The sequence below is a fragment of the Acomys minous genome (genome assembly GCF_964271855.1).
Source record: "Acomys minous genome assembly, chromosome: 4".
Taxonomy (NCBI): Eukaryota; Metazoa; Chordata; class Mammalia; order Rodentia; family Muridae; genus Acomys; species Acomys minous.
This window is the reverse complement of record NC_140486.1, coordinates 96,695,607-96,707,859: the sequence shown is the minus strand read 5'-3', so window position 1 is coordinate 96,707,859 and position 12,253 is coordinate 96,695,607. Positions and strand designations below refer to the sequence as shown.

The 12,253-nt window shown below is 41.3% G+C and overlaps 1 protein-coding gene across 1 annotated transcript in view; it reads right to left on the bottom strand.

Moving 5' to 3' along the window:
* Positions 1 to 12,253, bottom strand: part of FARSB (phenylalanyl-tRNA synthetase subunit beta) — a 62,196-nt gene that overhangs the window by 12,264 nt on the left and 37,679 nt on the right. The window contains exon 16 of the mRNA XM_084778376.1: positions 2,871 to 3,026. Within this exon, the coding sequence (XP_084634502.1) occupies positions 2,871 to 3,026 (156 nt within the window). The remainder of the gene's footprint in view (positions 1 to 2,870; positions 3,027 to 12,253) is intronic.

Here is a 12,253-nt window from a genome sequence, read left to right as displayed (position 1 = left end):
TCTAACCACTAACCTCCTTGCCTACAAGGTGACTCAGGAGTCTAGAAAGCAGCTTTTGTTTTTGTTCCTTAGCTGTGGCACACGTGCATACACGTCACAGTGAGAATGAATACTGGCTTTGCTGCTGACTTATTTTGACAAGCCATTTATTTAGACCTTGATTTTTCTGACCATAAAAAAAGATAATCATATTTGTCATTAGAGAATCAAAACAGACTGAGAAATCCCTATGAAAAATGAAGAGACGTTACTTATAATGACACTAATTGTCTTTGGCTTGATAGCTTTTACAAAAAGCACCCCAAGAGAAAAACACCCAGGAACTAGGCACGTGCCCCAGAACCCAGGGAACCGGATGTGGTCACTGACGGTGATGGGAAACTGATGATGGAGAATGAAAGTAACTTCCCTACTCTTTTCGAGGCAAGCCAGTTAGACATAGTAGATAATACTGATCCAAGCCGCCCATGGATACAAGCTATATCAAAGTTTTCACAGTTATAAAAATGTTAAAGCTCTATGGTATTCTGAGAGCTAAATGTAGACTCAAAAGGAGAAATAAGTCTGAGCCATTAAATACTCGTATCAAAAAAATAAAGTAAGCTAGGTGTGGTGGCTCCTGCCAATCACCTCTGCCCTTGAGAGACAAAGGAAGGCTAAGCAGACAGATCCTTCACCAAAAAACAAGGGCTGTGGGGTGTAGCTCAGGAGCAGAGTGTTTGCTGAGACTGCCCAAGGCTCTGGGTACAGTATCTAGCACTGGGGGAAAAAAAATTGTCCTAACCAAAAGGAACAGCTTTTTAAGAAATAGTTATAATCACTGCATGGTTATGTGGCACACACCTTTAATCCTAGATTAAGGAGGCAGAAGCAGGCCAATCTCTGTGAGTATAAAGCCAGACTGTCTATGTAGTGAGTTCTAGGAAAGCCAGAGTTACACACTGAGACTCTGTCTCAAAAAAATGAAGATGAAGAAGGAAAAAAAAAAAAAAGGAAAGGAAAGAAAGAAAGAAAGAAAAGCAGCAGCAGCAGGAGGCAGTGGTGGTAAATACATTTAATCCCAGTCATCAGAAGTCAGAAGTAGGCAAATCTCTTGAGTTTGAAGCCAGACTGGTCTACAGAGCAAGTTCCAGGAGAAAAGGTGGGGTGATGGTGTAGAGAAATAGCTATAATTTATGGATGTATTTTGAATTTAAAAACAACTCTGAACCAAAATAGCAAATATTTGCTATTAGAAAAATTAGATGGTAATAAGTTGCCTATTGTTTTAAACTTTAACATCCACATGATTCAAGTTACATTGAGTTTGTAATTACAAAGATGTAATTTTTAAGATCAACACCTAATATAAGGCTGTAAGTGGTATGGACTAGGAACATTTCCCAACGCTGGATACAGTGCTTCTTAAAATCAGTCTTCCTTCGACAGTGACAACGGAAGCACTCATTCTCACCGCTCTGCAGTACACTGCAATGCTTTCCCACCATTACTCATCACTGCTCTCTGCCTCTGGACCACTCACTGCTCCTGCAGTAATCCCACTAACGTACAGACCTGTTATCACTCACCTGCTTCAAAAGAAACAGAAGCTTCAACACTTTCCCTCCAGCTAGCTGAAGCCCCTTGCCAGCATTATGACCAAACGAATGGCAGTCTGCTCCATACACAACCTGCAATGCCCACCTTCAGATTTGTCCAGGGGCTCTGCTGAGCAGACCCTGGCTCCACTTATTCTTTCAAAGACCCTGTGACGTCCCACAAGCTCACTTATGCTTTGCTCTTGGAGTTCTAAAATGAAAGCAGCTGGCAGAGCAGACCTGGATTTGCTCTGAGTACCAGACGCATCTTGTCTGGTTACTTGCCTCCCCTTAACTGCTTCACTTGGAAAGCCAGAGTCATTGCATGGACCCGAAGACCCAGCTCCACCACTGATCCACTGCATAAGCATATCTTCATTGCACCATGGCTGATGAGAAATGTAAGGGGATGCCTAACTCCTTCTACTATTAAAGCTCTCAGTTTTATTTGAGCAAATAACACAACATAGCTATATATTTCAGAGCTATTTCAAAAATGATTTAAAATAAAAAAGAAAACATGCCACAATGAAAAATAAAAGTTAAAAACCACAAAAAAATGAGGATTAAGAAAAATAAATATAAGCAAAACCCCAAAATATTTCCTCACCAAAAATAACCTCTAAATAACACTTTCAAAATAAAGGTTCTGGTGGAAATTTAGGATGCCAAATGAAGTGCTAAAAACAGCAAGGTAAACAGTGGGACTGAGTGGTAAAAATACTTTGTTTCAATTGTTTCTAGATTTCTTGTCAAGGAAAGTCAACTCCAATTCCAGCTACAAGAGGACAACAACAAAAGCTCCAGCACTCCAGGGACAAGGAGAGCCAGCATGTCAGCAGCACACACGAGCCTTCTAGGTGGCCGAAAGTAAAGCCAGAGTTTGGAAGGGTTTTTGGCAGTGGGTCCCACCTTGCTCCTTGGTTAACAAGTGAAGTTTTCACAATGGTGTTCTTTTTGCCTTGGCCCAAAGCTTCAAACACACGGCTCTTGGGTGCAGGCTGCACTTTGGGTCTCCCCAGTGCTGGTGGCACGATGGTGCCATGGGGGTGACCACAGCTCAGCTATTGCAAAAGCAGTGATGCAGCAGCTCGCAGGCATTCTGGAAAGCAACCTCTTGAGGTGCGGGAGGAAAAGAGAATAATATTTTCTAGGAAATACTAACAATTGAAATTAAGTTCTCTTCCCTTTACTGCTCACACTCTCTAAATCAAAAGCCAAATAAAATGAAACAGGATTTTATCAAAAACAGGCCGTGGCCTTTCATGCCGTTTCCCCAGCTCTGCATTTTACCTGCTGATGCTTTGATCGTGTAGCCCCCCTTCTCCTCACCGGGGGGCACATCGAGCAACTGCATAATTCTGTCCAGCAGCCCATGAATGACCTCAAACCCAGGGTTCTTGTTGTAATAAACAGCACAGAGATGCCTGGAGTTTTTTGCACCCACATCTAGAAAAGTAAAAACAATTGGTCATTAGGTCACATTAGCCATTTATTTAAGCAACTTGACAAAGTTAACAAAAAGAAGTAACAAATTACTTAACATGAAGAGAAGCATTCAGCCTCAGAAAACTTTGAAAAGATTAAGCTTCTCAGCCACCAAATTCTCAAAGGTGCTTACTTTGGAGTATATGTATGGGGTGGGGGTGGGGAGTGACTAGCTCTCAGTGCTGGCCCCAGGTCCAAAGGCGTCACTACAGAACCTGCTTGTAAAACTTGCTATATACACTCTCAAAAAATGTCCCAGTTAATGATTCATATTCTTTATTCATGATACCACCCAAATAATTCTAAATACCAAAAGGGCTTTCTGCAGAACACTTACTCTATTGTTTCCAATAGAGAATGAGAAACAACAGATGGAGATGAAGCGCAGCACAGTCACTTCTCAGAGGACTGTGAGAAAGCATTCTGTGCAGGCTTACCTTAATGGACAATAGCAAAAGAGTAATAATAGTAAGTCAAACAAACAAAAACTTGGGGGCAGTGCTCGGCACTGAACTGAGGATCATGCCGTTCCAGATCTTACTTCTTAAAGGAGGTCCACAAATTAAAAAGGAAATCAAACTAAACTATGTTGTTAAAAGGACCTGCATAGGCTGGAGAACTATGAAGCAAAGGAAAGTAGTAACTATCACCAATGTTAGAGAGCGGTGGCCCCAGTACAGGGCAGGCGCTGTAGCAAAGCATCACACTAGACGCTGAGGATCCCAGCAGCATTCCATCTCTTAGCAGGTGGTAGTTACAATATTGTTTGCCTTATAATCATTAAAATCCTGTATGTTATATACGTGATAGATAGATATGTAAAGTGTAGGCTATACATGTAGGGTATAAGTGTGTGTGTGTGTGTGTGTGTGTGTGTGTGTGTGTGTGTGTGTGTGTGTAGCATTTTCCCCCCACAATTAAAACCTGGAATGAAGGGCTGGACAACTGACTCGGCGGTTATAAGAGCACTTGCCGAGGACACAGTTTGGCTCCCAGCACCCACCCCCTGGCAGTTCACAACTATCCATAACTCCAGTTCCTGGGAATCTAACTCTGTCTTCTGAATTCCAAGGGCACCAGGCATGCATGGTATACAGACATACACGTAAGCAAAATACACACACATAAAATAAAACTTAATAGAATCTCTCTCTCTCTTTTTTTAATGGAAGAAATAAAACAAAGGCTATGAATCAATCCCAAAGACATTACACCAAAAGAAATAAGCTAGTCACAGCAGGTCAAACCTACATGATCCCCATATATGAGGTACTGAAGCCCTTTGCTTTTTGATATGATTGAAAGCAAGACCATATGTGTGCAATGCAAGGACACTACTATGAGCTACACTCTCAGCCATACCTCACAGTCACACTCTCACAGAAACAGAGGTGGGAGGCTGGCTGTCAGGGCTTGTGGGAAGGAAAGTGGAGAAGTGCTATCATTGGTCACAGGGATACAGCCATGTAAGATGAGAACGTTTCAGGGGTCTTCCACACAAGAATGTGTAGAGCTGCTGCTGTGCTGTGCACGGAGACGGTAGCTTGTATCTGCATTTTAAACCACCACAATACTTTTTAAAAGTATGTGAAGAATGAAAATTATACAAATATAGCCAAAATCAGAAAGGACTCAAAAGTAATAGATCTAATTTATATTTGAATAGATAATTTTTTTCTACTTTTGACTATTTCAAAGTCTTTCCATGATTAATATATATTATCTTTTATAAAAATAAGATAAACTGACAGGAAGTGGTGACACACATCTTTGATCCCAGCTCACAGGAGGCAGAGGCAGGCAGATATCTGTGACTTTGAGGATAGCCTGGTCTATGGGTCGAGTTCTAAGTGAGCCAGGGCTACACAGAGAAACCCTGTCTCAATGCCCCACCCCCCAAAAAAGACAATGTAAGACTCACAACCTGAGATGAAGCCCAGTGGATAACTGGATAATGAACCAGTGTATAAAGAGGGAGACACTACTCCCAGATCAAACCTCAGCAAACTGTCAATGTTTTTATCAAGTGGAAGGGCCTCAGAGGCACTGACTGAATAAAAGAAGCCAGCTGCAGATGGCTACAAGACACATGATCCACTCAAGCCATGGTGGGAAAAGCAGATTTTAAGCAATGAGACTTGATGGTAGTTGTATGAAGTAAACTGTCAGGGAAATGCAACTAGAATGGGAAAATATGGTGATTTTCAGGATGCGCGGGCCTTCAGGGTGGTGGTTTAAAATATACAGAGAAATAAAGGAAAAGTTAAAGTCAACAGCATCATTTAACTTTAAAGCTAGCATATAACTTAGGTGTATACCACGGCCTTAAAACAGAGACACACACTACAAATTCTGAATGCATTTGGCCTCCCTTTGCTTTTTAAATAAGAAAAAAAAGAAAGAAAATAATGCCTACCTTGGGAAGTAAAGTGAAAACAGCAGCTGCTTCCTTTTAACATGACTGAACAGAAGCTCGTCCACAGCCTCTCCATAGGTAAAAGCTACTAGCCATGGCTGATATAAATGGTCTGTTATCGTCCAGCCAGCCAGAGACTGTGGCATACACACATACCAGTGGGAAGCTTAGCCAGGTACTGAGTACCTATCAGCTAACCATCAGTGCCAGCACTTAGCTCAAAACACTACGCAGCAAGGATTACTGCTGCCATGAAACAGATGGAGAAGCCAAACCTCAAGGCAATTAAGTAAAGTTGCCTGAAGTCAAGCTAACTAGCTCAGGCTAATCATTATCAATTGCACAGCTCTGAAGTTACAAACCAGGACTTGCTCAGGCCTGACTACAACCCACACTCTCTCCACTGCCCTACAGTCTGCCATAATAGCTTAGAAGAGAAACAGCATAAGGGGTAAATTCGTGCATGGCCATATAGCTGCTTAAGACAGTCCAAGATGTGCATTCTTGAAACGTTTTTGGTACAAAGAACAGATGTTTTACTTCTCCAAGGTTTTCCTGATTCTTAAAAAATGTCATTTAAGTCACTGAAATAGATTATTTTTAGTATTTTAATTTATGGAGATTATATTCTGAGTAAACTTCTGACTAAAGAGACATGGAGAAAGATCTGTTTTCGCCATTTAACATTTCTTCGTGCATGCTCTGCTTGAGGCACTCTAGTTTTCCTTTGACAGTAATAGTCAAGGCCATACAGGGCTCCCACAAACTAAACACTTATTTTCTCAATATGTAACTAAAGTCTGGAAAAGGTAAGCACAAGGAAGCAGCTACCATGCCAGGCCAGGAGCAGAGTGGACTATATCCAAGACAACATAGGGACGGCTGAGGGGACAAGACTGCCATGCTGCCTCCTTGCTACTGTTTCCATCTTCAAGGACAAAGAACTCTGCTATCTAACCTCTATAACCAAAGGTGCAAGGATAAGGATCAATATTAAAGTCAGGCAAGCATAAATGCCGGGTAAACCAGCAGCATACAGAAACTAAAATGAGAGGCCTAATTCTCCTGCAAAAATGTGAAAACACACACACACACACACACACACACACACACACACACACACACACACACACACACACACACAGAGTCTCTCTCCTGAAGGGAAAAAAATTAAATGAAACAGAACTAAATTATCCCTTTCATACTACTGACTTGCTTCTGGGTATTCCTGCCATGTGGTACCCATTTGTTGGTGTCACATGCTTCCACTTTAACACACAGGCACGTATAGAAACTACTTTGTAGTTCCACATTCACTGTGAGAGAAGAGGCCACCATTCAGAGAGCTTACCAATGTAAACGAGAAGCTGCTTTATTTTGGTAACCTTTGCCTTAGACCACTTTTTCCCAATCTCCAAATTACTTAAAGTGAACCTTTCTGATAACAGTAAAATAGCTAGACACAAAACACAATTTAAAAAAAAAAAAAAGCAAATTATGTGCTTTGAATGACTGTAGCTAAAAAAAAAAAAAAAAATTACAGAAAACAATTTTTTTAAAAAGCTGGGGATGTGGCTCAGTTGAAAGAGTGCTTGCCTAGCATTGCATGGTGGCACAAACCTAACAGGACGATCACAACTTCAAGGTCATCCTTGGATATACAGTGAGTTTAAAGCTATCACAGGCTACACAAGGCCTTGTCTTCAAAGATAAAAACTAAAATTAAAGTTTATTTCATTTACGAAAGGTTACAGGATGTTTTTACCATACAGGGAAAACTATAAACTAACGTCTAGGTTTAACTGTACAATTGGCCTAGGAAAGGCCACTGACCATTAAGGCTATGTACTATGACCTCATTATTTAGGTGTCTCCTCCCTACCTCACCACTGCTTTTCTCTCTCGAAAGGTAGCACCCCCTCCGGATTTGTTTCTTTATATTTTGTTAAAACATTCCACACCCTCCATTCCCATCACCCACCTACAGAAGAATGGCTAGGTACGCTAAAATTCCCATCCCCTTGCCTTCTGCACAGAGAGGCTGCATTACATCACAGGAAGTACAGACTGCATGCCACAAAGTAAGAACTATTTAGATTCCATGCCAAAGCTAGGGTTTGTTGGAAATGCCTCAGTTCTTTATAACTCAGTTAACAGACCTCTTGTGTCATGCCATCAAACAATTCTGCTTTTTAAATGGGCCTGCCAAGTATGTCAGCCTAAATTATCCGTGTATTTCACAGACTTCAAAGTACTGCCTGGAGAGAGCTGATCTAAACCACCCAGAGGAGGGGTGGCTAGATGCAGTTCTGTGAGCTTGGAGACTACAACAGATGACTTTAAGGAAAAGAAAGGGGAATGGTACGTGCTGTCCCAAGCATGCGACTCTGACGTATATTCCAGGCACGTGACTCTGACATATATTCCAGTTGGCACAGGCTCCAGAGCATTGAGGATCCTGGTAACAGTGGTTAGAGGGGATTAGTGGTCTCTGGTAACGATACCATCCAGGGTACAGAGTCTTCCTATGCTCACATGCTGTCAGGACAGAAGAGCTTCTAAAATACTCAAGGTCTGATACTGTACCCACGCTGGAGATTAACAGCCAACCAGACCCAGAAAATGAAGCATAGCACCTTCACTTCTAAATCTAGCCTTATCCCACAGTGTTTTCAACAGTGGCACCTATAAAACTGTAACTCATACTGCAAACCCATCTCCTGAAGAATTTTAACTTTAGTAAACCCTAAATCACTCACAAAGCGCCAAGAATCCTACAAAAACATAGCACCTTGAAAAATAACAGATAACGTAGGGAAACAAGAAGCCTCATATACTCCCAATAGGACTATAAATCAGTACAACAAAAATAAAGTAAAGACATGGATGTACGAGAGGGACTAGCTGGGGAGATCGGCAGCAACGTGATAGGGACAAGCAGTGGTGGATGACGACGACGACGACAAAAACACATTGCACATGTATGAAGACGGCTTAAGAGCCAACTAGGCACCTTTAATCCTAGCACTTGGGAGGCAACGGCAGTAAGATTTGAGGCCAGCCTGGTCTACACAGCAAGTTTCAAACAAGCCTGGGGTATTTGTTTCAAGAAGAAGAAAGAAAAAAGAGAAATGGAATAAAATAAAATGGCATAGTGAAGTCTATTTCATAGGTATAGTTACTATATGTAATATAATAACATATGCTATGTATGTATGTATGTATGTATGTATGTATGTATAAAACTATAAGCTGAGTATGTTGGCACACATGAACCTATAAGCCTACCACTCAGGAGGTAGAAACAAGATGTGCGCTTGGAGACAGTCATGCAGCAAGACCTGTCTCAAAACCAACCACAAGAAAGCAAAGCAAAACAAAACAAATCAGTAAAATAATTGTAAACAATAATTTACTAAATTATCAAATATACAAGCATGTATAGATAGGGACTGACAAATTGTTATTTCTAAAAATACATATTTGTGCAAGGGAAAATGACAGTCGTTGAAAGACATACTTTAGAAAAAGTCTCATAACAATCTCATCCTCTCTCTGCTTCCACATGGTAGAATATTATATAGTTATTAAAAATGGGATCAATAATATGCATTAAGATAGGCGAGATCAATTACAACCACATCTGTGTAAACTATAAACCATCACCTTGCTCTACACTGCACACAGAAGTGTAAGATGGTGGCAGATATATACAAGGACTGGAAGGGAATTCTAAGTGTAGAATGAAGGAGAAGTTGAAGGTCTTTTGTTTTTAATTAAATAGAAAGAACAAAATTCTTAAATCATCACATATTCATGAAAGCTTAAGAGTATTACAAAGATATGTTAAATCATAAAAAACAACTTTCCTAAAATGGTTCTATACTGCAGCACCAAAGTACACACTTTTCTTTTAAAATGATGCTGAAAAGCCAAGAAACAAATGTGAAAAGAAATCTCTAAAATTCTCAATGCATACAGGGGAAGAAATATATTCCTGAGGGTTGGCTTTTATTCAGTTAACATAAACCTGGAATGGATTTTTATCTATTAAAAAAATACAGAACTGGATGCATGACAGGGCACATTATGCTCACGTTAGTAGATCTTAACTATGTGGAACCAAGCACACTAAAATAACTTTCTGTATTAAAAATGATATATTTACACAGCTAAGATGCCATCTCATATGTGAAGGATGCTACTTCAAAAATTGTTAACGTCAGTCTCCTTACACCCATGTTTTTTGAATTATTAATTGGAAATTCTACATGCCAAAAATATGAAATGGTGAAATTAAATTAATTCAGACTGATGACATAAGCCTCTTCAAAAAGCCGCATCCACATGTGGATGCTGGATAACCTTCCATTATCTGCGGCTCCAGAGCTGACGACAATGTCTCAGAAAATAGGTACTCACAAGCCTGTGATGGAATGCTCTTCTTGAGCCTTTGCCTGACCCCTTATTTTACTCACGTATGTCTATTTTTTGTCATGCTTGATTGAACCCAAGGCCTTATGCATACCCATACATTTAATATTTGGTAAACACAAGACAGATAAACACTAACATCCTTGTGTGCGCATTTGAACGCACAGAATGTTGAGGAAACAAATCCACGCAGAAAGACCAAACAGTTAGGTTCCATGTCAGCCATCATGCGCAAGGGAAGAAAAAGAAACAAGAACTCTGAAACAGATCTTGCAATTAAAGGCTTAAAATCCAAATTCTTTATTTCCACATCCACTTAGGAAAGGTTAGGAGAAACAGACCGTCCTCTCACTTAGAGATGCATCAGGGACAATGTGAAAGTTTGGCAGCTACTTAACTGTAACCTGGAGGCAGGGGGAATGGAGCTCAAAGCAGGAGCCGTTCTGGAGGATAGAGGAAGGGTTGAGCTGGTGATTGTGCTTCAAGAAGGCAAGGGAGGCCATCTAGAGCCCTGAGAGTGTCCTAACCCACTCCCCTCAGTACAGCAGTGGCTCAAGTCCAAACCTTCTGAAATGCTGGTGCAGAAACCAAGTGTAGGTGACTGGTGCCAAGAGTCTGCCACAGACAGATGTCACGCTGATACGATCCTGCTGATAGAAGTTACTCTTTACAAAGCCAAGCTCATGCATGTCCTTAGGTTCTTCCTCCTTTCAGACTTAGCTATCTTAAATCCAGAGAGCTGTGTTCTTCTTGCCATTTCAGTGAGATCTTAGGCATACTGGCCGCTTCCATGAGCACCAAGTGAAGAACCGTGATTGCAGAATTTAATTGTATTTAAAAAGTGGGAAGGCTGGATTGTGCAAAATGAGTTAGCTTTTCCAGGAGGTGGTCTTTTGCTTATTCCTGCAGTTTTTCTGGCTTTTAGAAATAATTTGCTTACAATTTGGCTATTCCTGACATTGAAATGAATGAGCTAGTAACGTCTGAAACCAACCAGGAACGTACGCAGCAGCCTTGCCTGCTCTCCACTGCTACCCTCCCTGCTACAAAACTGAAAAACTTACCCTAGGGCAGAGTCTGTACTCAGTTTCTTATTCCAAAAACACATGCCACTCTGTGCAACAAAAGGGATAAATCAACTTAGTCCCTTGAGTCATGACTAATTTTTAAAAGTGTTACAGCAACTTCGGATCTTGAGGCTCAACAAATGCAGTGGCTGGCTCAGCCTCAAACAAGCCAAATGTGCCTGATTTACAGTGGAAGTCTTAATGCTCGGAAAGTGTGCCTGACTTGGTTTCAAAAATGGCATCCCGACAGCCTCATTCATCATGATGGCCAGTGAGTGAGAGGAGTCCACGTTAGAGTGAAATGTTCAATTAGGTCAAGTAGGAAGATGGGAGCTATCTTGCCTGCATTCAGAGGAACTTGGGTCACACAGGAAAACATGGAAACCCACAGAAGATTCCATTTTCAATTTCATTTTGGAAGCTGTTTGTCAAGCAGACACTGAGATGAGGCTTAGGATGCAAGGGTTTTCTCAGCACTCCAGAGTGAGTCCCTGGCGGTAGTAGCTCCTTTCTCTGCATTCCCAGGGTATTTTGCACATACCCTCCAACATGAACATGGCTAAGCTGGGCGGCTAGTGAGCTCCAGGTTCTGCTTCCTTAGCCTTGATATGACAGGCATTGATTGGGGCTTCGCATGGACGCTGGGGATCTTCATGCTTACGTGGCAAGCACGCTCTTATATTCTAAAGTAGTTTCTACTTCGCCAACACCATGGTGATTGAGACCACCTGGTTCTGCTGACCACACACATCTCCACTCTTTTGACCCCTAATTTGGGGACTGCTCACTAGGAAGAACTTGGGAACTTGCATATTAGATGGAAAATCCCTCTATCGCTTAACTTTATTATTCAAGGAGTTTCATTTAGGAACACATGGAGGAGGGGCAATCTTTCACTATCAAGCCTCTGGGCTTTAAGGACAGCCTCACCATCCAGGTCACCTCTGACTGTGCCTGACTGGCCTCTGCCCAGCCCCTCAGCCCACACAGCAACAATGGCAACGGGACCTTCAAGTGCGGAGTGATTTACTTTTAAAAGTAAAGTCATATTAGAATGGTTTGGGTTCCTCTTAAAGGGAAAAAAAAAAAAAACGGAAAAAAGAAAATACAGTAACACAAAGTCCCTTAAAGGTTAGGATTAAAAAAAAAAATCAAAATCAAATCCCACTGTCTCAGCAATGTACAGCAACACTGCTGGCCACCCTGGGCTTTTAAGCACGAGAGCAGAAAATGGACATGACCCAGGACCAGCAGCATCTGGCCGAGACTGC